The 26,379-nt window shown below is 42.5% G+C and overlaps 1 protein-coding gene across 1 annotated transcript in view; it reads left to right on the top strand.

The window, feature by feature from the left end:
• The first annotated feature begins 1,475 nt into the window (after positions 1-1,475).
• ABTB2 (ankyrin repeat and BTB domain containing 2) overlaps positions 1,476-26,379 on the top strand; it is a 111,400-nt gene continuing 86,496 nt past the window's right edge. Inside the window, exon 1 of the mRNA XM_054275414.1 lies at positions 1,476-2,531. Coding sequence (XP_054131389.1) covers positions 1,670-2,531 — 862 coding nt within the window. The 5' untranslated portion in view covers positions 1,476-1,669. The remainder of the gene's footprint in view (positions 2,532-26,379) is intronic.

Below are 26,379 nucleotides of genomic sequence, written 5' to 3'. Positions count from 1 at the left end.
TTTGAGAGAATTAGGTCTGGTTTTATTAGACAACTTTTCCTTTGTGTTCATGATTTCATGGGGAGAAGCTATGAAAAAGCTGAGAGCTGCATTATAGTTGGGCTTCAATATAAGAAAGATAAAAGATGATCTTATGTTTAAAAAAATATCAATTTTGGGGTTCAGCTAGTGGAAGTTAGGATGCCTTGTTAAATATTTTGTCTTTTAGTATAAACAGAAGCTGCCTGATCCTGTGTGCAGGAGTGCATTAGTAAAATAGATGATTTTTCAAGTATTTAATTCATGCCTAATAGTTTTGATGCATTTTTATTGACACTAACTAATGTGTATACTGCAGTACAAAAAGACAAAGGGGTGTCCTGTAAGGCATTGTCGTTTAGAAGCAGGAAGTCTCTTTTCTATATCATCCAAACCATCCCTCTGTCAGTTCAAAAACATCCTTCTTGTCCTATTGCAACAGGCCCTGCTGAAAAGTTTGTCCTTGTGGTGCACAGACAATTTGTCATTTTTAACTTAACTCTGGAAATCCAGGTATTGAAGCTGATCATAGTTGGAAGTTGTATCTTGTAAGGAACATTTCTGTGGAAAATATCTATTTTTATTTTTTTTCAGTCTGTAGTTAAGGACTGTGTAAGATCTGTCTTGACAGTACTTCGAAGTGAAAATGTCCTTTGTGAGAAGCTTTGAACGTACTCTCTTTAGGCTTCTACTCATACCCTATCATATATATCCTACAAACAGCGAGTATATGGCAGCAATAGAGAGCAAAATTCAAAATCCGTGTGAACGAACAGATAAAAACGTTATCCTTTGAGCTGTGGCTTTGGGTTTTTACGCACTTTGTCACAGCGGCAGCATTATCAAGGACACGCACTCTTGCTTTATCGCGTTTTCCTGGATCGGGGCCGTAAATAGCAGCGGGTTTAAGATCTTTTAGAGGCTGCGACCTGTAGCAAGATGCGCAAAGCGCGTTTTTAAGTTAAATTCCAGGGATTTGAGGACCCGAGCCCGAAGCACAGCGAGACCCGTGGCTCTGCCCGCCGCTCCCCGCTGCGGCCGCGCGGGGGCGCGCTCGTCCCGCGCACCTCGGCGGGACGGGACACGCTGAACTCCTCCGCTCCGCGGGCGGCTCCCGGCCCGAGCCCGCTTTGGGGGCACCCGCCGTGCCTCAAAGGCTCCCGTGGGGGGCTCCGGGCCCCGGGACCGCCCGCACCATCCCCGGGCCGAGCGCCGACCCCCGCCCGCCGCCCCGCACTGTCTGCACGGCCGCTCCCCGCGCCCTCCCTCGCCCCGCCTCCCGCCCCGCCCCTCTAGCGTGTGATTGGCCGGGCCGTTCCCCCGCCGCCGCCGATTGGTGCTCGCCGCGCGCCTCATTTGCATGGTGCGGTGCGGGGCTCGCGGCGGTGCTGCAGCGGAGAAGTTGCGCCGGAGCCGCCGCCGAGCGCCCGTCCCGGCCCGGCCGCCGCAGCCTCCGCGCCCTCCGCCGCCCCGGCCCGAGCGGGACATGGCTGAGCGCAGCCTCCCGCCGGGATGGAGGTAGCCGGGCCCTCGGGGAGGGCTCCTGCCCGCTGCGCTGCCAATCCGCCCGCGCCGCTCGGGGCTCGCTAGGGATCTGCCCCTGCCTCACCTTTCGCGCTTGTCCTGCCGCTTGGCTTAACCCGTCTTTCCTATGGCTGGGATATACAGCTCGACTCTGAAGACCCTGGAGGATTTAACTTTGGACTCTGGTTATGGGGCAGGGGATTCCTGCAGGTCCCTTAGTCTCTCTTCTTCCAAGTCCAACTCGCAAGCCTTCACCTCTTCTCAGCACAGAGGCAACTGGTGGTACTACTCGGGCTCCATGAACAGTAGGAATAACAGCTGGGACACCGTGAACACCGTGCTGCCGGAAGACCCCGAGGTCGCAGATATCTTCTCCAAGTGCCCTAAGCTGCCGGATCTCGAGGAGTACCCTTGGACCGATGAAGACATCGGCAGGATCCTGCGCAAAGGGAAGGGAGAGGGCCCGGGCAGGAGCTTTTCGCAGGAGGCTGTCAGGCGGCTCTCGCAGCTGCTGCGGCGCGCCCTGATCCGGGTGTCGCGGGAGGCTCAGCGGCTCAGCGTGATGCACTCCAAGTGCACCCGCTTCGAGGTGCAGAGCGCCATCAAACTCATCCAGAGCTGGGCCCTGGCCGAGAGCTGCGTGCTGGCCACCGTCAAGGCGCTCTCCCTGTACAGCATGAGCGCCGGCGATGGGCTCCGGAAAGGCAAATCCGCCCGCTGCGGCCTCACCTTCTCGGTGGGCAGGTTTTTCAGGTGGATGGTGGACACGAGGATCTCGGTGAGGATCCACGAGTACGCGGCCATCTCCCTAACCGCTTGCATGGAGAACCTGGTGGACGAGATTAAGGCTAGGGTTTTGGCGAGTCAGAGCCCCGATGGTGGAGGGGAGATCTCGGCTGAAATCCTGGAGATGGTTATCAACAACGATGCGGAACTTTGGGGAGTGTTGCAACCTTACGAGCACCTCATCTGTGGGAAAAACGCTAATGGTAAGATCCAGCTTTTACGGTCTGTTGTCTTCATACCAGCAAGCTTTACTGTAAAAGTCCTCGCTCTCTGTGGACTTGGGGTTTTTCTGGGTTTTCTTTGCATCTGGATTGCATCTTGTTCGCGGTTTATGTGTGCGTAAAGCAGGCATGACGGTCCTGCCAGGCAAGAATGATCCTGCTCTGTTCTTAAGATGTACCAGGTTATAACAGGCTGTGGGAAACCAAGCCCTGTTGTCCTAACAAACATCTGACTTTACACCAGCTGCTGTTTTGAGCATTTTCCCTCTAACTGGCGTGCAAATATGTTCTCTGTAACCCTAAGATGAAATGTGCTTCACAAGCTGCTGTCCAGAAAGTACCACTGTAGCTCTGTTAAACAAAATTTATCTTACAGCGAGTATCTTGTAGTTTTATTTTAAAGATGCTGTTACCACGTACAGCCTGGAGAGGGGAAACAACATTAATCTTGTTTTTCCTTTGCGGTAGTAAAATTCACTTTATGAGCAAAAACTTTGAACTTGTATACTTTGGAATTCCTTGTAACTCAGCAGAAACCTGTGGTGTCCTTTCCTGCCATAAACAAGAGCGCGTGTGCGAGCGTGGGACGGTGTCTCAGTGATGAGAATAACACACTGTTAAGGTACTTACCGCTGCCATTTGTTTGGAAAGCAAAGTTTCCGAACACTTAAGCAGATAGAGGAATGTTGGCACCTTCTTACGGGAGCGAGGAGCAGTTTGGAAGGCTTAAGCCGTGACAGTTGTGTTAAGGAGCTGCACTGTTTGTTTCGCATTGTCACACTGAGGAATACCATATTTTTCCCATGGAAAAATTCAGGGAAACGTCCAGTTTAGAAAAGTATTTTGTGTACCACCCACGGTTTCATGACTTTTGCTGGCCTCTGTTACGGTCGACTATTCCATGCTTAATACGTTTGTGATTTAACTCTATAAAACCGAGGGGCTTTTCAAAAGGGAATCTCATAGCGAGAGAAGTAAAGGAGCTGTTTCGATTTGAGAGGGAAAAACTCTTTGAAGCTGTCAGAGATGGGCTGACTCACCTTCTCCTCCCTGGGTGCATTGATTTCCCGCAGTTTTTCCATACCCGGGCAATTCTGTTGTTCGGATCACGAGTAGGTGACTGCAGGGAGTTGTCCCCGTTGGGTCAGCATTACTAAACAGTTGAGAAATAAATGTGAAGAGCCTTTTGGATGTTCTCTTGGCTCTGCTCCAAGGCATAACTGTAAGTTTCAAGGTCAGACGCAGACATCTACACTTCTAACTAAAAGCGCTTGGGTGATTAGAGAGGTATGAGGATGTGTCTGCCAAAACACTTGTCATTCTTCGTTTTTCATGGGAGTGTTTGTTTGCCACCAGCTCTGAGAAAAGGACTTGTTTCTCCTCCCTTTTTCCTTATTTAGGGAACCTGGAGTGAAGTATTTTTGTTCTGCGAACCTGAATGTAAATTTCAGCTCCTCTCTGCTCGGTGCTTCTGCCACACAGGTTCTGTGTGTAAAGTGAAGAGTTGGAGCCTCACTCAGCTTTTTTTCTTCTTTAGTCTATTTCTTAGGAGAAATTTCCCTGGGAAAACTGCAGTGAGTGAATGGATGCTGGTGTTGAATGGGAAGAAGGGCGAGTGTGCAGGGAAATGCTTATAAATATTCAGAGCACCAAATGGTCAGTTATGATAACGCTCCTGCACAGTGGAAAGCCAAGCAGTCAGTGGCCACAGAAGGATTGACTTCTGTTGCCTCTTTTGTTGTTCCTGCCTTTCAGATCAATCCTGTCAATAATTGAATGCATTTTTAAAGTCTGGAAATTGAATAAAACTGCGCATGAAGGCATCCTGTGATTTCCTGTGACAGTCTGTCACTAGTGTTTTACCTGACACAAGTCAGTGAGTCCTCTAAATGGCTTTTCTTGCAGTTGGAAGGCCACAAATGGTTTTATATGGATTCAAAAAAGCTTGAAATAACTTCTCTATTCTTCTCCCTGTAGGAATTGTAAATGAGTAGTATTCACATCATTCTGCACAGTGCTTTCAAATGATCTTGTCTTTTACATTAATTTAAATCTGAAGTAGATCTGGCAGTAAAATAACTGGATTTATTCCTGTTTAAGGAACAGAGAAACTTGCTTTACTGTCACTTTTGTTTCTTTCCTAGTAAAAGCATTTAGTGGAGCGCTGGTAAATTGCAAACTTGCGGGGTGTGTGTGTTGGGTTTTGTTTTATAGCCCTGAGTTTGATGGCAGAGATAAAAAGCACTTAGAGGTTCAGTTCTAGCTCCAGTCAAGCATTGTAATCCCTGGATGAAATCCATGGCGCTGTCCTATGCAGAAGATTGCACGGGATTATCATAATGGACATTTCTGGCATTATGATCTATTGAATACCATTTTCATTATTAGATCAGGACAGCCTGCTGCTTTGGAGTCAAAGAAACAGTAAGTAAATACATAAATCTTCCTAAATTCTCATGAGACTGAGGTTTAGACCTGTATTTCTTCAGTGACTAATCTCCCATCAAAGACTACAGTCCAGTCACTTGAAGCTTTGGAGGCTGAAAGAGCAATATTGTGTATTACAACAAATGTGTTTTAATCAACACCTGCTGTGTGAAGGGTAAAGTTTCAAACTCTGTAAATGCTTAAGGGGGAATTTTAATATTATTTTTAAATAAATAATAATCAGTGGCTTGCTTGTTTATTTGCCCTTTCTGTGCAGCTGTTCTTTAATCAACTTTTTTGCTGCTTCTGTGAGCTGTTTTTTGCCCTCAGTGCAAGTTCTGACTCTGTGCTTGGGACTTGGTGGCTCTGCCTTGGAAGGAGGAGGAATAACCTGAGCCTGTGGCCCTGAGTTCTTAATGCCCCCAAGGGTGAGGTCTCCTTAGGCAGAGTTCAGGTGGGATGTTGCAAAAACAATGCAGTGCTGGAAAGAAAATGAAACAAAAGCAGCAAAAAAGATAAGCAGCTACTGAACAATGTAGCCAATGAAAGGTAAAGCAAGTGTAAATTGGAATGCAGGTTTTATTTTCTATTTTTATTTACGTGGAGATCTATATATGCAGTGGTGGAAAATGCACCCAGTGGTTTCACAGGGGTTTTGAGACATTCTAATTAGGAATATTAGTGTCTATTAATTGAAAATGCTGGAGAGAGAAGTTGAAATCTGAACTTACCTTGAGAATGTGATTCTCTTACTTGATCTGCCTATGTTTTGTGCATGGTTCTTTAGGCTCTGAGCTGTCAGCACTGCAAATACGTTTGGATATCATTGCCCTGTTAATTACAGCACTTGGGTTGTAGTGAACTCTCTGGTTATGGTCAGGCACTCCTCTGTCTGCCAGTCCACCTGCTGTGCTGTTTAATGCATCAGCACATCCTGGTGCTCTGGAGATAGAAGTGTTGACAGATGTTTTGCCAAAGGAAAAAAAAAAAAGGAGAGGGGGAAGGGTTGGAATTTAACCTGATAATGCTGTTTCTTCATGTACCTCTTAGCCCAAACACTTGAAGTTCTCCCTGGACAATCTAATACACAAATGAGTCTTGCGCTTTGCTCACCTGAGGATGAAGAAAAATAGGGTCTGAAAGAATTCTACTTGTGTTTTGAGGTATTTTTCTTAGGAAGGGTTGAGGGGGGAAATGTGTAACCTTTCCTCACAGTGTGAGGGAGTGGTTTGGACTCTATAGAATTAAACAAGGCATGAATTTTCTTCTCTCTAATATTAAATACTGACAAACCTTACCAAACAGCATACATGGGCTTAGCATTTACTGTCACCAACCCTGTGTTCTTTTATATTTTACACTACAAGTTAAAAATTATAGCTGATTTTAAGAGGATTTTTTAGAGCTACACTGTGATGAAAATTCCTTTTTATACCTATCACATGATCTGAAGTAACTTTTTTATTTCTGCATAGTCATGGTACTGTATTGAAATGCAGCATGGGGGAAAAATAATGACATTTCAATAAGCAGAATGTCCTTTTGTTATCTGAGCTGAACAAACTGGTGTGCTCATCAAGAGCCTCATCAATTTTAATAAGCTATCAGCTCCACAAGTCTTCAGGAAAGCACTGCATGGTGGAAGGGGGGGCATTTTAGGGAAAAGAGCTGCAAATGCAATCAATAAATGCATTTGAAGGGAAATACAGGATTTATATGGTGCTACAGCAGGTACAATTACAAGGTGGCTTGTAAATTGTTTCAGAAAAAAATAACCAAGTAACTGTCTTCTGTGTTACTTTGTCTGAAGCAGGAGTTTGAAGCAATTTTGGGGATTCCTGGGCAGGAATTTGGTAACTTTTGTACACATTTCCATGTTGGGTGAGCTGGGTGTAGCTATGATCCTATTCCAACTTCGGCTTCATTCACCTCTGGACCCCCAGCCCACCTTGTGTGCTTCTACTCCTACACAGCCAAGAGCTTGGATTTCTATCCACAAACCCACAGGGACAAATTCTTTAAGCCTAAATATTAATGCTTGTACACACATGCTCTCCTCTCCTACAAAAAACAAACCACCAGGTGCATATCTGCAGATGTTTGTGTTTTTAATTGTGCATATTTGTTAAAGTACAGAGCAAGTAGGGCTGACCTGCCTATTTTTTCCCACTTTACTGTGTGTCTATATATATTTTTTTAGTTTTAGTAAAGGAAAATTAATGATGTAATGATTCTGTGTTAAATTAATCCTTCACATTGCTGATATTGCCTCATGGCAATAAAATTGGTGTCCTTTCAGTAGAAGTGGTTAAAGAGCAAGTGCTGAAATCCGTCTGTCTGTTACTACTAGCAGCAAATGCTGCTGATGTTTAGATTTTTAGTGGAATCATTGTTGCTGGCAACTTAACCCTGTGAAATAGAGGAGTTGTGTCTCTTGGAGAGAAAAATGTGACCTTTTTGTCAAGGCTGAAATCTCTTGTTACTGCTAAAGTTTGAACCGAGCAAATATTGTTGGGGTCAGGACAGAATTTTATCCCTAAGTGACAACAGAGTTCTGGTGTTTGGTTCATTGATTAATTGATTTTCCAGGTGAAATATAAAGCTGGTTTAGCTCAAAGATTAGCAGTGAACACATGTGCAGTATATGGGGTGCTGTTACATGATGTTTTGTGTGTGTGAGAGCAGGAAATGAGCTCTAAATGTTGATATTATTAGTAATAAAATGCAATGTGTTTAATGTACAGTCTTCTGATCCTGGAATAACTGGAATTAAAGTAGAGATCTTGCAGCTGATTTTGCTGAACTGAGCCACCAGAGTGGGTTTTTTTCTCATGTACCCCATTGAATTTCTTATGTGATTTGAAACAGCAACTCACCTGGTCAAGGGAGGGTTGCTGAAGTCAATCAACTTCCTTAACTGATCTATAGGATTATGGACATCCTCCCCATCCTTGAGATCAGCACTCATCCAGAACATGGATGCCATATATATATATATATATATATATATATATTTTGGCTGTTTTGACATCTTAATCCACCCTAATTTAGAGTTATTCCAAAACTAACTGCAGTAGTAACAAATAGTGGTGAATTTTGAATACATTTTGTTCTATTAATGGGATTGAGATGAAACATCTTTTTACACTGAAAAATCTTGTTTGGGTAATAATGTTATTGCAATGTTTTCATGTTGTAATAATTTGTCTCTGCTGATATACATCATGTGATTCAATTACTCCAGTTAATGGTCCATTTAGAGCTTTCTTCATCTGTTTGATTTTTCAGTCCCTTTCCCCAGCTTGCTTTGTAATGGATGGGTCCGCAACAACTCAGAGGAAATGTTTCAGTTTATGAAGTCCTCTGTTGCAGGAAACATAAGTAAAAGTGTTGGAAACATTTATTTACAACAAACAATTCCAAGTTGCAGGGTAGGATGGGTGAAGACTCAAACACTTAATTAACTGCAGAGAACGCCGAAGCTCCAAAGTGCCTGCTTGCACTTGGGAGCTTAAACCCAAAATCTTGGTGCTGAAGTAGAAGTAAATCGTTAAAAAACTCATTTTACAGCAATGCTAGAAAATGGAATAAGGCCAAAAGTGGTATTAATCCTGTGATCTTCACTAAATTAGCTTGTTGTCCTTTCTTAAAGGCTAATGCATTTTACATTTCACTTTTTCTTGAGCAATTTGTCAGTTGTGCCAGCAGAATTAAACAGAAGAGAAACAGAGGCTTGTAAACACAATAAACCCACTGGACACTCTGCAGTGCCCAGTAAATCTCTCAGCTGTCTTAATTCTTCTGAATGTTTGGAAACAAGATGAAAATAATTCTCCATTTACATTTGAACTCTCACTTTGCATTTGGTCAGGGTTGAGCTTTACAGTCCGTGTATGTGGTCCTTATTTATAAACATTTCCTGTTGTTGGAGACTCAGGATTTTGCAAGCTGGACATTAAGGAAAACCTCTCTCTCCCTGATGAAGTTTTGCCCTGCCAGTAGACAGCCAGAGGAAATGTCCATTTGCTCATGTTGAACTATGAGAATTCAGGCTGATGAACAAAAGTGTAAAACCAATTGAATTTCTGGTGGTCCCTTGTTTTTTTGGGATTGACTTATGTGGTATTTTGATTCTTAGTGCCTAACATGACATTCCAATAAATCCAAACAAGCCTGAGGCACCAGTACATCCAGGACAGTGGTGGCTTCGTGCTTTCATTTACAAATTGGGGCCAAAGTACTTCAACAGAACTCTTGATTCTTTTCTGTACAGAAGAGCAGCTACATTTAAAAAACAAAGAACAAATATATATATATATATATGTAAGTACCTGGTGGACCTTGTTGAGAGCATGAGTCAGTTTAAGGGTTCCAAGTTGTGGATTTTTATGGAATACCAGGTGGGAAGGGACCTGAAGGATGACCTTTCAACCACATGAGTGAGGAGAGGCTTTGAAATGGAGTTGCCTTGTTTGCATCACAGGACTTGTCCCAAGAAAGCAACAATAGAAAGAGGAAAGGTTTGTTCCTTTCACCCCCAACACATCCAGACTTGCCTCTGTCCCTGGGTCACAAGCCAGGCAGGATCTGTGAGCTCAGCCTGCTCCTTGGAAGGGTTGGGATACAGCAGGTGACCTGCTGAGCCTGGCAAGGCAGTGGTGGCTTTGTCAACCCCTAATTCAGGTGTCTGCCTGCAGCCTGCCAGGGTGGTGGCTGCATTTCTGTGAGCTTGGGACATGTGGGATGGAATTAATAGCATGGAAGTAACTTCTGAGGAAAGAGGATGATGTGACAGCTGTGCTCTTCAGGAGGGAACGCTAAGGATTGAAGTTAAATGGAATTCTGAGCTGTAAAATCCTTATCTTCTAAAACCTGCTTGTTATGTGGTACTCGCAGGTGAAAACCCCTTGGAATTGTAAACTTCCTCCTCCTCATCTGCTCAAAACCTGTTCCTTAATGCTGTGATTCCTGGTTGGGCTGATGCTGTTGAGGAGCTCCTCCATGGGGCAGGGGTTTGGGTTGGTCTGTGCTGTAATTTTATGTGAAGCATTTCTCTGAAATTGCCCCTCAGCAGAGCCCGAGGTGCTGGGCTGCAACCTGAGAAGCATCATTAAATTGGGTCTGAGGGATGGTTTGGTGCTCTTGGTGTGGCTTTGACCCAGACACTCAGAGGTCACTTGTACACCTGAGCACTTTTCAGTCTTGTTCTGGTTGTTTAATTATTACACATGGACCATCTCTTTCTTAAAACCTGTTTGATGTTCACATCATGTTGTACTTGACCTGCTTCAAGTCTGAATTGAGCAAAATGCCAGAGCAATCTGTCATGAGGCTGCATTTGGCTCTCCCTGTCCAAAAATTAGAAAGCCTTGACATAAACAAAAAAAAAAAAACCTGAAAAAAGGGGAAAATGTACTTAAATAATTCCTGTAGTTTTTGTGTAGTGACACTAAAATGCTTGAGATGATGAAGAGTGTTTGTGGTAGAATCCTGGGGTAGAGACAAAGAACTGAAGCCAAATAAACATTTCAGAGCAGCTTTTCAGTTTGTGGATGTAGATTTATAACAACTGATAAATTTGCTGTGGGGCTGTGCAAGATCAAAGTAAAAGTTGTTTATGATCTTTTGGGGATGAGAGGAAAGGAACACTACAGAAGACATAATCTGCTTGTTCCATTCTGCAGTATTTATAACATCACAGTCCATGCTGGATACTTCTGTCACTTTAATTTCTATCCCAATCTGGAGTTTTTGCTTGGGTCCTGGAGAATAAAGAAAAAAAAAACCCTCTGTTTATGCTGGGGCTTATACATTAAAAAGATAAGCATGCAGAGGCATAATTATCTATTATTTTTTGATGCTATATAGCTCTGGTTTTTTTCCTGATTAGTTCCAAGATGACAGTGAATAGATTTTCTTCTAATATTTACATTTTATTGTTTGTGAATCAAGCACACTACTATTGGAGCTGAAGGACAAGAATTGAATATTGGCAGACAGTTAAACTAGGGAATTGGGCCAGTTTTGCCTCATATTTATTCTTCAGACTATTTGGGTTTTTGATGTTTTACTAGAATTTAGTAGAAGTCAGTTTCTTGTTTATTTTGTTTAAATGATGACTCAGTACTCCAGGCAGCTCTGACTCGTATCAGGTGAAAGCAAAACCCAGGGTTTCAAGCTGCTTTTAGGCAGTTCACTCATCTTTACCTTTGATTCCCCTTACAAGTGGTTGTGAGGTTCCTTTTTATTTCTTTTCCCAGTTTTTGTGCAATTTCCTGAGATAACACCACAGGCCTAACCAAAACCTTAGGGATGGGTGTTTGTTGTAATAATATGAGAGATAACATATAATGAAACATATTTCCTCTGAGGGGGTGGATATAAGTTCTCTTGAATTGCACATTGAATTTCTGCTCTTTGGTTGAATATTATCTTCATTCCAGCCCCCCCACCCTGTTTTGTGCTCAGCTTGCACTGGCGACTTTGTTTAGTCTAGAGATCATAAAAATGTCTCTTGAGCTGCATTGATACAATTTTATTACTATCTTAGTGTAGTTTCTGGTACTTTTAAGCTGTTATATGAATTTTATCATGTGTCTGTGGATATTTGCACTGTAGGGACAGTTGGACTTAGAGTGGAGGGAAGAAGGTGAAAAACTATAATGGTAGTAACCCATTCATAATCTTTATTGTTGATTTTAATAAACAATGTCATTCTATTGTCACTATATAAAGACTTTTAAAGCTTCCCCCCCCAGGAAGTGTTATGAAAATTTCTGTTATGCTTTGTCAGCATATGTTGAAACTTTGGCTTGAATGGATGTCAGTTTTGTTCAAACCTGAATAAGATCAGGAGATTTGTCAGAGTTGTTGTCAATGACCTGCTGCTGAAAGAAGCTCAGAGTCCATGCAGGAAGTGTTGCTTACTTTGAAGTTTAACCTTGCTGCAGCCTAAGGAATAATTTCCACTTCTTTAATAGATATTGGTCAATTTTTGCTTAGCAGAAAAGACTGGATCCTTTCTAAAGCAGTTGCCTGGGTTCACAATTGCTTGGATTCAGGCCACATGTTTGTCTGAGGTGGTTTTGTTTTAGTGCTTTGTAATAAACTTAAAGGATTTACACCTTGAGGTGGGAGAAGCTTTGGCTTTGGTGACCATTTCTTCAATGGAAAACCTGGATTGGGAGATTTAAAGCATCTGTGCCCTGAGGTAGTTTTGTAGCTGTGCTGGTGAGTGCAATGTAGGTGACTGGTAGGTTTTTTGTTAATCTTGTTATTTTGTTGGTGTTAATATTATTTGGAAAAGTGTCTCCATTCTCTAAGGTCAATGCCAGATGCAGAGTCTCCTATTAAAGCGCCATTCAAGGAAGATTCATGCTCAACATTTCTCCGTGGAAAGCAACCTTGGAATTGTTTCTGGCACTTCTTCCCTATGTGTGTAATTCTGTGGCTCATGTTTTTGTAGGAGACATGTGGAAATGCAGTTTTCAGCACAGTTATTTTGTGGGATGATGTATGTGCTCCACATTTATAAAGTTGGGGAGGGGGCTGTCTTGCTTTGTTTTCAAACGGTTGAGGTGACCTATGACCTGCTGGAATTGAGTGATTAAACTCTGAATTTTCTTGTACCTCCACAGCAGTTCAGAATATTCAAAATTCTCCTGTTATAGTGTGATGATGTATAAGCAAGGCTGTGTGATTGTGGTTTTTCACGTTCACTGCAGAAGGCCAGAGCTCCCCTAAGGCAAGCACAACTTACAACTGAAAATGAATATAATTTATTAGCGTGCAGGTACCCCTTGCCACACAGCCAAGACTTAGATAATTCTTATGTTATGGCAGAAGATACAGAGCTGGCACGGGGCATTTGGCCTTGCGCCATCTGCAAAGCCTGCACTCCAATTTTCTGCCGTTGCCAAGGGCTGCAGACTCAGACAGGAAATCATGGTAGGATGGGAAAGGCTCCAAAATACACACAGCCTGTATAAGGTTTGCAGTTAAAAGGGACTTTGAGAGAACAGGCTATCTGTTCTGCTCACCAGGCAGGGAGAAGCAAAGCTGCCTTGTGTGTGCCCGCGCGCTTTAAATGTCCTGGTATGTTTTATACGCTCATTTTTTTAAAAGCTGGAATTTTTTCCACGTAAAGTAACGTGCAGAACTTCAAATGATCCATTGATGTACAAGGGGCCTGATTCAGCCCTGGCTTAATTGGTTGTACTGGGCTGAAAGTGGAGGAGAAAGGAGTAACCACATGGAGCTTGGGGCATGTGAGGCAGAAGAGGAGCCCCTGCCTCTCCTTCCCAGGGATTCATTTTGGGGGTTTAGTTCTATTTTCAGGGATCAAGGCTTGGGTTCTGTGCACTACAGAGTGTTGCTATGGGAGGCTATGTGTGTATGGCCCATCAAGTGACAGGAATGCAGAAGGTACTTGGTTAGTGGAGCTGGGTCGCTTTCTAGCCCTGGGTAGATCACAGGGTCAGAGTTATTAATGCATTTTCCTTGAGCTGTAGGTTAAAATAGGCAATACTGGGGTGATTTGCTTTGGAGAGCAAACAGTTTTATCATCTGCCTATGAGAGATAAGCGCAATAATCTGTGTGTAATGAACTGCACAGTCTGCAGAGCTTCCACTGTGTCTGAAGTGTAGTGTAGGACTGGTCAGCTTAAGCTGCCTTGACAGATGGGGGAAAGGATAATTTCTCCAGCAGTTCCTAATTTAATTTTAGTAAAGGAGATACTCCTTGACTAAAATTTCCAGCAAATCCACACTGAGCATCGTGCTTGGGAGGCATTCTGGACAGACAGAACAGGAGCTCAGCAAACTTCTTGTGGTAAAAACCTACTTTAAAACTTTCTCTCCAAGGCCCATCTGTGGTTAATTCTGACTGAAGGGAGCCATATAAGAGGGTGGTTTGTTCACCGGGCATTTTCCAGTTTGGCTTGTGTGTGTAGTGCCTCTCCAGCTGCTTGGAAGAATGGAGCTGTGACCAGGAGTAAGGTGAGGTCTGTGTGTTACACTGCCAAATATTGCTGGATGCGCTGGTGATGTATTTGTCAAGAATGAAACTGGAGCTACCAATTAATCTCATTAGAAATTAAAAACTTCAGTAGGGTTTAACCCTGGGCCTGGGATCAGTGACTGAGGCAGTTTATTTCATGACCCTGCATCTTCCAATAACTGCTGCCTTTTTATGTGCAATATAATGTCAGAAAGATTTGCTGCTTTTCCTTTTTGATTTTATTTAAATCTGACGGGAGACAGTATTCAAATGGCAGACTGTCTCAGCCAAGCCATCTGCCTGAGCCCTCAGCAGCGCATTGTATTCCTGAAAGAGCATTCTAGGGAAACATCCCAATTCTGAAAAGTTTGAGCTGATTCTACATTAAAAGAAGTGATCCAAAAAGCTGCTGGTGATTTACATGTGAACACTGCCAAGTATTTCTCTGATGAGAGAGCATAACAAAGGAGTGCTCGAGTGGTTGAGTAAGGCTGATTGGAACAATCTGTTGTGGGCTACAGCTCTTTCTGATGCTCCACAATGGTAAGAAGCTACTGTCACTCGTATTTTCAATCTGTACTTTGCTTAGAGGTACGAGATCTTTTGTTGTCAGATCCCTCGAGCCAGTTAAGGGGGGGAGAGACAATATTTCTTACTTTAAAATATTCATGGAGCTTGCATGGGCTGGCTTCAGCTGACTTTGTCACCCAGAGTGATTTCTAGAAGAGACAGAGAAGTTGTATTTGATTCATCTTAATTAGGGCTTGATAGACACATTCTAATTTGACTTCTGGATCTGAATATGGATCTGCATTAATAATCAACTGCTCTCCTAACCTTGCTTTTTGTTTTCAGCTGTTACTGAGGAGTTTGCTCAGGGAATAGCTGGAAGAATGTGTAGTATTTGTTGTGTGGACAGTTCATCTGAGGACACTTTTCTGATGTTCAGGGACAGCAGGTTATTCTCTGGGCTTGTTCTGTGATGAACAGCACAAGCTTTAGGAGACTCGTGTGGGAGTGATTTCTTCTACTTTTTTTGTGATTTGCTGTTGAAATGAGACAGGTCACATAAAGCAGCTGCTTATTTTGGAACAAAATCAGCATAACACATTAAAGAACTCATTAATCACTTAGCTTGACCTTCATTTATTATTGAAAAAAACTTATTGCATCTCTTGTACATTTTGAAATGCCAGGGATCCTAAGACATATGTTGTCTATTCAGATCTATAGGTTAAGAACATCAAATAGTTATAATAGGGAGTAAAACCAAAACAGATTCCTGTTTAATTGTTGGCTCTCCTGTTATTCATTTTTAGGAGCGGGAGGTGGCTGTATAAGTACCTGCACAAAGAACTGCTCTGAACTCTCCTCTTGTGTAAATTCTTGTCCTGGGATAGTGGCTTCTTCCCTTTGTTCAGTTTTGCTAACACAAAAGACTTCACTTTCCTAAAAGTCTTTCAGTGCATTAACCAGCTTCTGCATCTCCTCTCCCCTCAAAAATCCCAGTGCTTATTTTACAGCAGGACTTATTCTGTAGTTAAAACCCCAAGTCCCTTGGGGATGTCTTTCTTATATATCCCCTGTGTAGTCCTAATGGTATGAGAAGAACTTACTACATTATAATAACGTTAACTTGTTACAGAGTTGGGTTTTTTTGAGGAGTAGGAGTAAATAGATCAACCATTAAAACCTAGATCAGTTTTGAGACAGAGGAAGGGAGCATTAGATTTGGTCAGAAACCTGCTCCTTAATTGTCTAATAATACAATTGTCTGTTCCTGCAAGCCAAAATGGGAACATAAGCACGGGACCAAGCTTCTATTCAGCCTTAAAGGAGGGTACTCAAGCAGCATTTTCATTTTATTAGGAGGGTACAGTCAGGTTTGTGTGGTCATTAATATATAGGAGTTCATAAAACTGGCAGCCTTAATTGGATAGAAGGGTTAGTAAAGCATGAGGTGAACCAGAATGAGATCTCTTGGGGTCTGAGTTGTGCCTCCTCTTAAAATACGCATGGCTTGGCACAGTGAGTAGCTGGGGCTGAGAGCAGAGTAGTATTAATTTTGTTTGAATAATGGCATTCATGTGCCTATGCTAATGAGTGTGTTCTGCTGCCTGTCCTGCAGATTGTGGACTGGACTCTGAGCTTATTTCACATCTCTAATGCTTATTTCACATCTTTAATGGCTTCCTTCTGCAACAGAGCCTGTCTTGATTCCCAGTGATGTAATGGATCAGAACCTGACCTTGCTGCACTGCTTTTCGCACAACTGTTGTGCAGCAATCACACAGCTGTTCACTGATTATTATTATTTTTTTCCAATTGGCTTCTTTGGGATACATTATTCTTTGGCCTCAGCTTCCTAATGCAAGTCATCAGCCACTCTTTGGTAACACCATTCAGGCAGTGGTGTTGAAGGCTTTAAGTATTGCTGAAGTGTTTGGGTCTGCTCTAAACGTTGAATGAATATTAGGTTTATTTTTATTGGTGGGGAATTATGTGCTTCCTTTGCCCGTCTCTTTTCCTCAGCTTATGACAAGCTAAGACAAAAGCAGTATTTAATAAAGGAGTGAGATGTTTCAAATAGAAATATCTCCTAGGCTTTTTCCCCAATAATGTCATGGATATGTGCTCTGTTACATTCAGCATTAGGGAAGTTGCCTGGACTAGCAGTTCAATGTGTTTTGGGGTTTGTATTTTTAGGGGATTTTTCAAGTATTTGTGATTAATTGTGAAAGCATTGTGAGCTGATAAATTAAAGCTGAGAAAGGGTGGGAAGAGGAATATATATCAATACTTCACAAGCTGGAAATCTCAGCTGCAGTGCACCTCAGAATCACTGAAATGCTGGATTTGCTCCTGGAGGTTGTTCAGTCCATTTCCACTTCTGGTTGGACTCCTGCCAGAACTAGATCAGCTGAGTGATGGCTTTGCATCTCTAAATCTTGGAAACACCCCTGTGGTAGATCCCACAGCCTCACTGAGCAACCTGCTCACTTTTTTAGTGAAGATGTTTCTCCTGATGTCCATCATGAGGCTCTTAACTCACGTTTGTGCCAGTGCCCATCATGTGCTGCTTCACAGAAGAATTTGACTCCATAAATTTTCTAGCCACCCTTCAGGTAGTTTGTAGGTGCTTTTTAAATTGGCCTTTAGTGTCCTCAAAGCCAGACTCTACAAGCCCAGCTCCTCTACCCTCACAATTTCCAGGCAGAGACCATCTGGTCTCTTTGCAGTTTAACCATGTCCCACTTGAAGTGGGGAGCCTAAAATTGTGTTCCCCACAAACCTGCTGAGGCTGCTCCTGAAGGGATTGAGCAAGCTGGACCTCAGGATCAGCTGCTGTTCTCTGACCATTATCAGTACATTGTATTGTGTGGTTTGCTCTCATCTCTGCCTCACCCTGAGTGCAGGAGACCTTTCAGGTTGGAAAGTGCTGCTGAACTATGTTGTTGAGGCTGTGACTTTTTGAGGTGGAAAAAGAGAAGTTTCAAATGGAGAATTTTCATTCTGTCAGAGCATGAAACTCGGAGGGCCCTTTGGAGTTTCCATAGAGAAATGACTTCATTTCATGACTGGGATGCTTGCTGCCACAAGCAGGGGTTCTTGAGTTCCTTTGTACACATTGGTACAGTCAAAGCTATTTCTGATGTTTAAAAAACCGAACTGAAACAAAAATGAAAAAGCCACTGCATCTCCAAACCACTGGAAAACTCCCCAAAAAGCCTGGCAAAATCAACAGAAATCCTTAAAGTCTTCTGTGTGGCAATTGAATATTATGGTTTTTTTGCAAACTCACCTGAGTTACAGCTATTGCAATGTGTGAGAATATCAGTGTTTTCACTATCCAGACACCTTCAAAACCAAGGGTTTGAAGTCTGGCTGCGAGTCTGTTTCTGCCTGAGATCTGGTCTCAGGTTTCAGTGCTTGTTTTCTTTCTCCTTTCCTTTCCTGTACCCCCAACCAGAGTTGAAGGCATAACTTGCCTGATGATTTTAAGCTTAGAAGATGGTAAAGAAGGTTACAGCAGACTCTCTTTTGTAATTCTTCATCCCTGGCTGCCCTTTCTAAATTTGCAGTCACTTACATGAATGCTGCCTTCATGTACTTGGAGAATTGAGGCACTCTGTGCAACTGGAGAAGTGAGAAACAAATATTTTGGTTTCTCTACTCACTGCATTGTGGAGCTTTCACAAAAAACTAAAGGCTCATTCAACATCTCTTTGGAAAAATGTGGCTCTAAACACTGCTTGCCCAGGAAAACAGGTATGGGATTATGTTGTAGTTTTACATAACCCTTAAAAACATAACATCACCACCAAAAATTACAGACCAATAATATTAAAGCAAGCAGTTGAAGAGGATTCTATTTCAATTAAAATAGCAATGCTGGTGACTGGGCTACTTTCAATGTAGCCACACTGCTTGTCTTCCAACTTTCATTTATTTTACTTCTAAGGTTATAAACTTTGAGAGAGAGACGGGGATGGAGACTGTGACACTGAAAGTTATTCTGTCTTAACTTGTTCAGCTCTTGAACAAAGCTCCTAAATCTCAAGCTTTTGAGGTAATTAGTACAAACAACTGATAGGAGTTGTAACTTTCTCTCCTGTGGAAAAGTTGAGCTTGTGCCGAACCCTTCCTTGAAGAGGCTGGAACCCATCAGCCAGCAGTGCCATTTCTGGATGCAGGCTTCCCTCAGAGGAATGGAAGATGGAAAAAGAGTAGAGACTTCTTTTTTTACATTATTAAAAACTCTGGAAAATGTCAGCAGAGATAATGCTGACTAATGAGGTATAGACTGCAAATATTGGTATATCCCAGAAAATGGTGTTCTCCTGTCTGGGGCAGTGGAACTAAATTTGGTTTGGTAGTAGCAAGAGGGAAGTGCACACAAATTCATGTCTGTCTTGCTCTAATTGAAGTAAACCCCCTGTGAAATTGCTACCCAGAAATGACCTCACCAAGGCTGTTTGCTCAAGCTCTTGGCAATCAGTTTTGAATACTTAATGCAGTAGCCAGAAAACAGCAAAAAGCCCCCCATGTGCTAGAGAATGAGTGAGATGGTGGTGTTGTCCCTTACACCAAAATGCTCTATAATTCCTCTCTGCTTTCAGCTGAAAAAAATAATTAAAATGGTATTTTAATGTTGCATTTATTAGTTACACCCTGCCATGTGAAATCCAAAGAAATGGCTCTGTGTAGATGCTAAAAATGCCGAGGTTAACAGTGTTCCAACATTTCATATTAATCTGAGTAACTGTAGTGGGCTACTTAAATACAAATATTGGGGGGAAAAAATCTTGCACTACCCTTATTGCCAGTGAGATTTTGAATTTAGGTAATTTCATGCATGCAGAGGTAGACTTTATTTTTCCTTCATCAGCTAAAATAACAATAAAGCCCAACTTGGTATATTTATTTAATGAAACACAGGATCCCTGCCCTGATGGTTTTAATCAGTCCCCTCGCTATGTGGTAATTAGGGGTTCTCTCCCGTGGTTCTGTTTTTACTTAACTTTCAGAATGTGCAGCCAGTTTAAGTTTCAAGAGATACTTGCAGCTAAATGTTGCCTCATTTACATGTGGATTATCCGGAGGGGACCCTTAAACGCGCACTCACGTTACAGAAATGCAGCCCCTTTCAGCACTTTCTCATTCAGGGAGCAGCCTTCTCCAGGAAAATGTTATCTTTTGTCAGGAACTAATTCCTTCCACTCGGGGGATGTGACCAGCCCTTTGATTCCTCACACACACGAGGATTCAGAAGCTGGAGGTGGCTCAGAGCCAGGTTTGCCTGTGTCCCGATGGATGCAGCTCTGCTAATTCAGGAGAGCATCCCTGGAATCAGGTTCGGGCTGTGCATCTGTCACAGGCGAGCCCTGTATTAAACACAGGGCAAGAAATGGGCTTTTCCTGACCAGACACAGCCTGTCAATGCTTCTCATCTTTGTTTAATAACCAGTTCCCTTGGAGGGACCTGAGAAGTGTTGTATTTGTGCCTCTAACTGTGCAGCTGGGTGCCATTTGTTCCTGGCAGCTACGGAATCGCTGGAGACGTGAGGAAGTAGAGCAAATACAGAGCATTTAAAGCTCTCTAAAACAGCTTCCCTGCATAATGTGTGATGTTAAAATACTAGGTGGCAGTTTGGGCCGGTGTAAAAGTTTTATTGGTGTGAGTTTGAGCCAGCCACATTATTCAGGAAGCCACTACTGAGCTCTCAAGTCATCTGAAACGTGTGCTAGTAAAACCCTTTTTATAAAGCAATACAACCCCATGCAAGCTCCCCGTGTAACTCGTCATCTCTGTCCTGGGATTTAGCTGGTGGGATGTTTGGGCTGCTGGCTTGTACAGGTACTCTGCTTGTAAATCCAGACAGGAGTGAGCTTCTCCCAGTCCCAGGATTCTGGAGAAACCACCTCTGCACTGTGCTGAAAGCTATTAATTAAACTTTGCTCATTGCAGAACTGAGCCCTGCTGCTGGTTAATTCCCTCCCCAAGTATTAGGAGGGAATTTGTAAAGTTTTATCCAGCACACCATGTGCTTACATGTTTTTGATCCTACTGCAATTGTATCTGATGTCTTCTCTACAAGCACAAATATTGAAAAGCTTTCCCAAAAACATGACCACCATAGATGGTGGAACTGGAGTTTGGGATTGCAAAAGGGGAAGGGAAGTTCTCTTTTTTTTATCTCAGAATAAATTAATCTGAGACTAGATTAACAGGAGATTAACGCATTTGAGGTGCAAATACAAGTGAGTATCTGGAGAGACTGGGGGTCAGAGCTGGGACAAGTGGTACAGGAGCATTGCTCCCCAGATGTGGAGATACCCCCAGCTGGTTCCAAAGCTCCTGTGCCACAAATACCCCCCTGCTCCCATTCTTGGGAATACTGATAATTGTGAAATACCCTCATAGCAGAAATGCAGTGTTAGGATGAAGGTCTCTTGTGTTCTGAAGGCAGCGGGATCTCTTGTTATTTGTCTAAAAAAGCTGTTCAGATTCTGAGCTAAATAGGTCTTTCCAGGCTTCTTCACTCATGTCTTTGATCTGGTTTGGCACTTTTCTCTTTCATTCTGTTGTAATTTTTTTTCTTTGCTGCTCAGCTGCTCTTAATCACAACAGCTCATGAATTTGGGTACTTAGCTTAGCTCTGACTTTGAGGGGGTTCATCTTTACATTTTTATCATAAATAACAAACCCAAGAAACTGGCAATGTGCTTTAAACAATTTCAGTAGGAAGGCTTGTTGTGATGCATCGTGAGAAACCTGTTTCACTGGTACCAGTAACAGTCTATTAACAGCAGCTTAAGTTTAAACTTACACTTATTGCCCACAAAAAACCCTCATACACTTAAAGCAAAGATAATTTTCTGGTGGGAAGAAGACACAGATACATAAGTAATGCAGTTGTGGAAGAGCTGTGTGTGAATACTGTGGTTTGGAAACCAAGCAGGAGGTGGAGATTGCAAAACAAATTGCTTAGAATTCTTCCTTCATTCTCCTCACCAAAAAAAGAAAAGGGAAGGATGACCAAGAATGAGAATTATGACCAAACAGCAGGGAACCCAGCACTGAATGGATTTACTGTAATAGTAGTACACTGTAGTTACTTCTGTAGTAGAATCCTGTGAAGAGCATGTAGGTGACTGGAGGACTAGGGGTGTCCCCTGCTTTCCTGAGGGATCAAATATTATTCCTGCTTTTATGTTGATTGGCCTGGATGCAGTTGAAATATTTGAAATATTTGCAAACCTCTCCAGGTTTGTCCATGTTATTTCTAGGGAATGTAGCAGTGGATGGAACACTGTGGGTGAATAAACATGACAAGATTTAAAAAATGGGATCTGTATTCACTGCTGGGGTTGTTCTGTGGGAAAAGGAAAACTAATCCCTTTGGGGACAAAAGGAAAAGGAAAGCAGATCCCTTTATGAAAATAAAGACATGTATGGGGTAGATTTTTCTTGTACTTTGAGTACCTTTTTATTTTTTCAGCAAGGCCTGACTTTATTTAAGCTGAATATTGATGCTAGTACAGCACCCTACCCATTATATTGATGTGGCACTGAAAACTCAATTCACTGTCCAAGACCACCTTTTAAGTCAGTCCTAAAGTTGGGATTGAATTCTAGATGTTCTGTCTGGTTCAAGTTTTGAGTATTTGTGTTCTCCTGGTGTGAAAGTTTAGAGCTTAAGATTCCAGAGGACAAGTTGCACTTGGGACAGCACCAGTAGATGATGGGACTCTTTAGCAGTGATTTTATACCATGGGCATCAAGCCTTCAGTGAAAATAACTGCAAGACCTTACTGCAGTAAAAATCACTGATGCTTGCAATAAATTCCACAACTGCTTTGAACTGGTTGCTCATCTGATGTTTTCTCTGCAGCCTGGTAGGCTGGGACAGCCATGAGGAAGAGCAGTGAAAATCTGAGTAGCCAGATAACCCTGGGGATTTCCATTTAGCTCAGCTGTAGCATTCTGTCAGACTGAAAGTCAGTGTATGATGATGGAATATTCTGAGGAATACCCTGTGTACAGCCAGCCACATTTGGGTAACATTTCCATGCTGTAGGAGAGCAGAACACTGTGAAACCTCATTACAGAACATGTTGGGGCAGCTCCCCAGCAGCAACCTCCATGTTATCTGCCTGGTGACAAACGCTGCCTCAGCCCAGCAACTTCTCTTTTCTGATAAGCCAAGGTGGTTTCCTTGTTGCAAATGATGGGAAGGTCTCTTTCTCTTTCTCTCTCTGAAGCTCAGTCTTCTGTTTTTGGATTCAGTTTGCATGGCGTTGGTGATGACTCTGCTGGGTATGTCAGAGGCTGTCATGGTTCTTTTTGAAAATATTCTCCAGCTGGGCAGAATTAGGGCATATCAGGCACATGACGAAAGCCTCTCTTCCCCTTTCAGCAACATGGAAAAGCTGTGTGGGTTCTCCGGGTGTTTGTGTAGATTTCCAAGCATTGTAGGCAGTGTAGAGGTGGAGAAGATGACACACAAGAAGTTGTGTGCTGGTTCTACCTCACACCCTGCTTACAAAACACTGCAAGGGCTCAAGCCTTAAATAAAGAAACCTATAAAACTTACTATTATAATAAATAACTTGGATTTTTTAATGAAGTATTTCTTGTTGGTGTTTTGCAAGTACTAAATAAGCTTTGTAGTGCTTATCAAGGCAGAAGGTATTGCAAGTTTAAAACAAAAATGAAAATATGAAATGTATGCAGAAGTGATTTGTTTAAAATGACACCAAAAAGTGGCAAAACTGAAAAGAATTCTTGAATCTGAGTTGATATTGTGGTGCTACCTAATGGCCAGAAGTGTTGTTAGTTCAGGACTTGTACCAGTTCTTCAGGAATTGAAGCAGAGGTGTCCTGAACATGAGGCTGCAGCAGAATTTAGGAATTTTCAGAGCAACCCCAGGACTGCATGAATTTACAGCCCACAGACAGTGGAGGTGGGACATGACACAGCAAAGCATCTTCAGCATCCTACTCTATCCCCAGACAAGAAATGGGATGCTGCCTTCCTGAAATTCCTTTGGGTATTGGGAAGTTGTCAGAGGGTGGTCTGCTTGAGACTTAGGGAGCAAAAGGTTGTGCCATCCTTTGACTGTGGAGTGCTGATGTTCATTTTAAGGAATTATTCTGGTTAGAGGTTTTGCAGGGAATTTTTCTGGAGAGAGATGCTCCTGCAGCAAGGTGAGAATGGGAATTGCCTTCTTGGATTGAGCCAACTCTCAGTGTACCACATATGATTTGATTACAAAACTCCTTTCCATGCTGAAAGTGAAATCTTAGTCTGTTTCCATTTGGTCCTTCCCAGAAGGAATTCTTCTTTCTTTTACAGCCTCTGGTAGATGCTGAAGTTGAAGGGGTATGCATCTGCTTCTGCATTTTTCTTTATGGAAGCTGTATAGAGCGTTCATTACTGTCTTATTTTATAAAATTTCACCAAAAAAATAATCAATCCCTCATTGTTTTGATGGCTTCTTTTAGAACTGCAACTCAGTTCAGTGTTACACTAAATAAGAACTGGTTTCTCACAGATAAAAGCAGCTTCTGTCATTAATCAGCCAAGAATATGATTTCTTTTTTTAATTAGAAATAGAAAATTCCAAAGGCCTGAGGAAGTTCACTAGCATAAGTTAAATATAAAACAAAAAGTTGTGATTTATTGCTTTCAGATCAGGCTCTGACTTTACCAAATGGATCTGGTGTTCATCTGAGCTCCAGTCATGTATCTGAAATGAGCATCTGGGCTCCTATCTCTTATCTACAAAGAAACCTGTTTTAAACAATGGCCCTTAAGACCAATAAAAATTAGTTAGTCAGTAAAATTGGTTATTTAAGGTAAAAGCAACTTCTGCATGGAGATTTAGGCTTGTTCCATAAATATGTGTGACTATAAATTTATCTGGTTGAGTAAGCTTGTAACAACAGTCCTAAATTAGACATAAAGAACAGCTTTTACATAAGTCATGTTAAACCTCTGGAAATGTTATTGATTTATGTGCAGCTGAATTTCCTTGTTGCTAAATTTGTTCTAAAATGTCTCTTCCTCTGGAGAAAAATAATTTTCAAGTGTTGGTCTCTGGTTCTGCGTAAGCTGTGGGGTGGATTCATCCTGATGTGCCTTGCAGAGCTGGTCTAACACCTTCTGGTGTTCCTACCTACCACAAGGCAGGACAGGACTCGAGTGTGGATCTCTCCATCTCCTCCCCAGTCTGCCTGGTTACCTGGGCACCCAAATGTTCTTCCAAGGAAAATGGGAATTTCCAGCAGAGTTACAGCAGCAGAGTTGGGAAAATGGGACTGCAGGGAGTCCCTGGAATGGTGTTGGTTTGGAGTTGGGCACCACTGATGGGTGAGGACCAAGTGGGGCCATGCCAGCATCCTAGGATGGGGTGATACCAGAGATAGGCAGAGCATTCCCTATCTGTGGGTAGGATTTTGACATTCAGATTTGTAGTTTCACCTTCTGCACGGCAATGAGATGTTCGTGAAAGTATTCTCCAAACAGATCCCAGTAAATAATAGAAATATCTTAATGAAAGCTAATTGTTCCTTATGGAGGAAAAGTTTCATTTTTAACACTGCAAACTGAAACAGTGTTGGAGGTGGCTGCTTGCAACAGAGGCCAGACTTGGCTCTGAGAACTGAGCTCACCCTTTCCCAGGACAGGCTCTGGAGTGCAAATCCTGCCCTTCCAGCATGGGTGGCAGCTGCACTGAGCTGTGTTTGTGCTGAGGAGGGTTGGGATCCCAAAGCAAGCAGCACCTCTGTTCATCTGCAGCAGGAGAGCACTTGGTAAATAAGATCTCATCCTCCTCATACCCCCACTATTGTGGTCTTTTAATTGGCGTCTTGCTGTTAAATGTTTTCCCCAGTGAAAATTTCTGGTGTGATTTTTTTTCATTGGCTAGAAATTCAAGTAAAATAACAGAAAAGTGCAAAAGGCATGATGTGTGCCCTAAGAGCAGTGATCTGGCTCTGTGAGAAGGAGCAGAGCTGTTAAGAAGAGCTCATCATGGCTTTAAAGTGATTTTTCAAAGTGGAAACACTCCTGAAACGGAAACCTGAAGAGTCAGGTGCTGGTGGAAGTAAAACTGAACAGAACACTGGCACTAAATAAGCTAACTGCACCATCCAGTTGGATCCTGCTTTGAAATTCATCAGCTCTGAGTTTTGTTCTTGTAACTGGAACTGGGTTGCATTTTTTGAGGAATATTCACTAAAACGAGTATTGTGACTGAGAGTTTTTTCAGGTGTTGATTTCAATGCAAAATAAGCAGTGATAAACATTTGATAAGGTTGTCTTAAAATGGAATAAATGGAGTTGCTCTGTGTTTGTCAGGGTTGGTACCAGAAAGAAAAGGGCACCCAGAAAGTCATCCCCATTTATGCCATGGCTTGATGATGATTACTAAAGCTTACACACTGTACATCCTGGATTATAACAACTCTGCAGTTGAGGGGGAGAAAAATATGATATTTCAGAATATTCTTAATGCCAGTGAACAAAGAGAGAAGATCAAAGCCAACCAATCAACCCCATTTTTTTTGTTTTATTGAATTGATTTCTAAAGGCCCCGTTACTATAGTAACTCCAGGAGGTCTTTTAATTACAAAATTTGTAAAAACGCTTTAATTATTCAGAACTGCTTGGCAGGGGGGGAGGGAACAGTGGCACAAATCATTTTTTAAAAGATGTAGAAAATTTGCAAACAAAGCTTGACAGACTTCCAAAGCACACCAGGGGCTGCCACACCATCAGCACAAACACACAGAGTTCAAGTTCTCAGCAAGCAGTCCCCTGTGAGAGGGTTCCCTTTGGCTAAAAAGAGGCAAATCCCAAACAAATCCCCATCCCACTCCAAATCAAGCACTTCCCT

The sequence above is a fragment of the Melozone crissalis genome, unplaced genomic scaffold, assembly GCF_028551555.1.
Source record: "Melozone crissalis strain CALT ecotype California unplaced genomic scaffold, PUWL_Pcris_2 ptg000018l_1, whole genome shotgun sequence".
Taxonomy (NCBI): Eukaryota; Metazoa; Chordata; class Aves; order Passeriformes; family Passerellidae; genus Melozone; species Melozone crissalis.
This window is presented reverse-complemented; position numbering and strand designations above follow the sequence as displayed.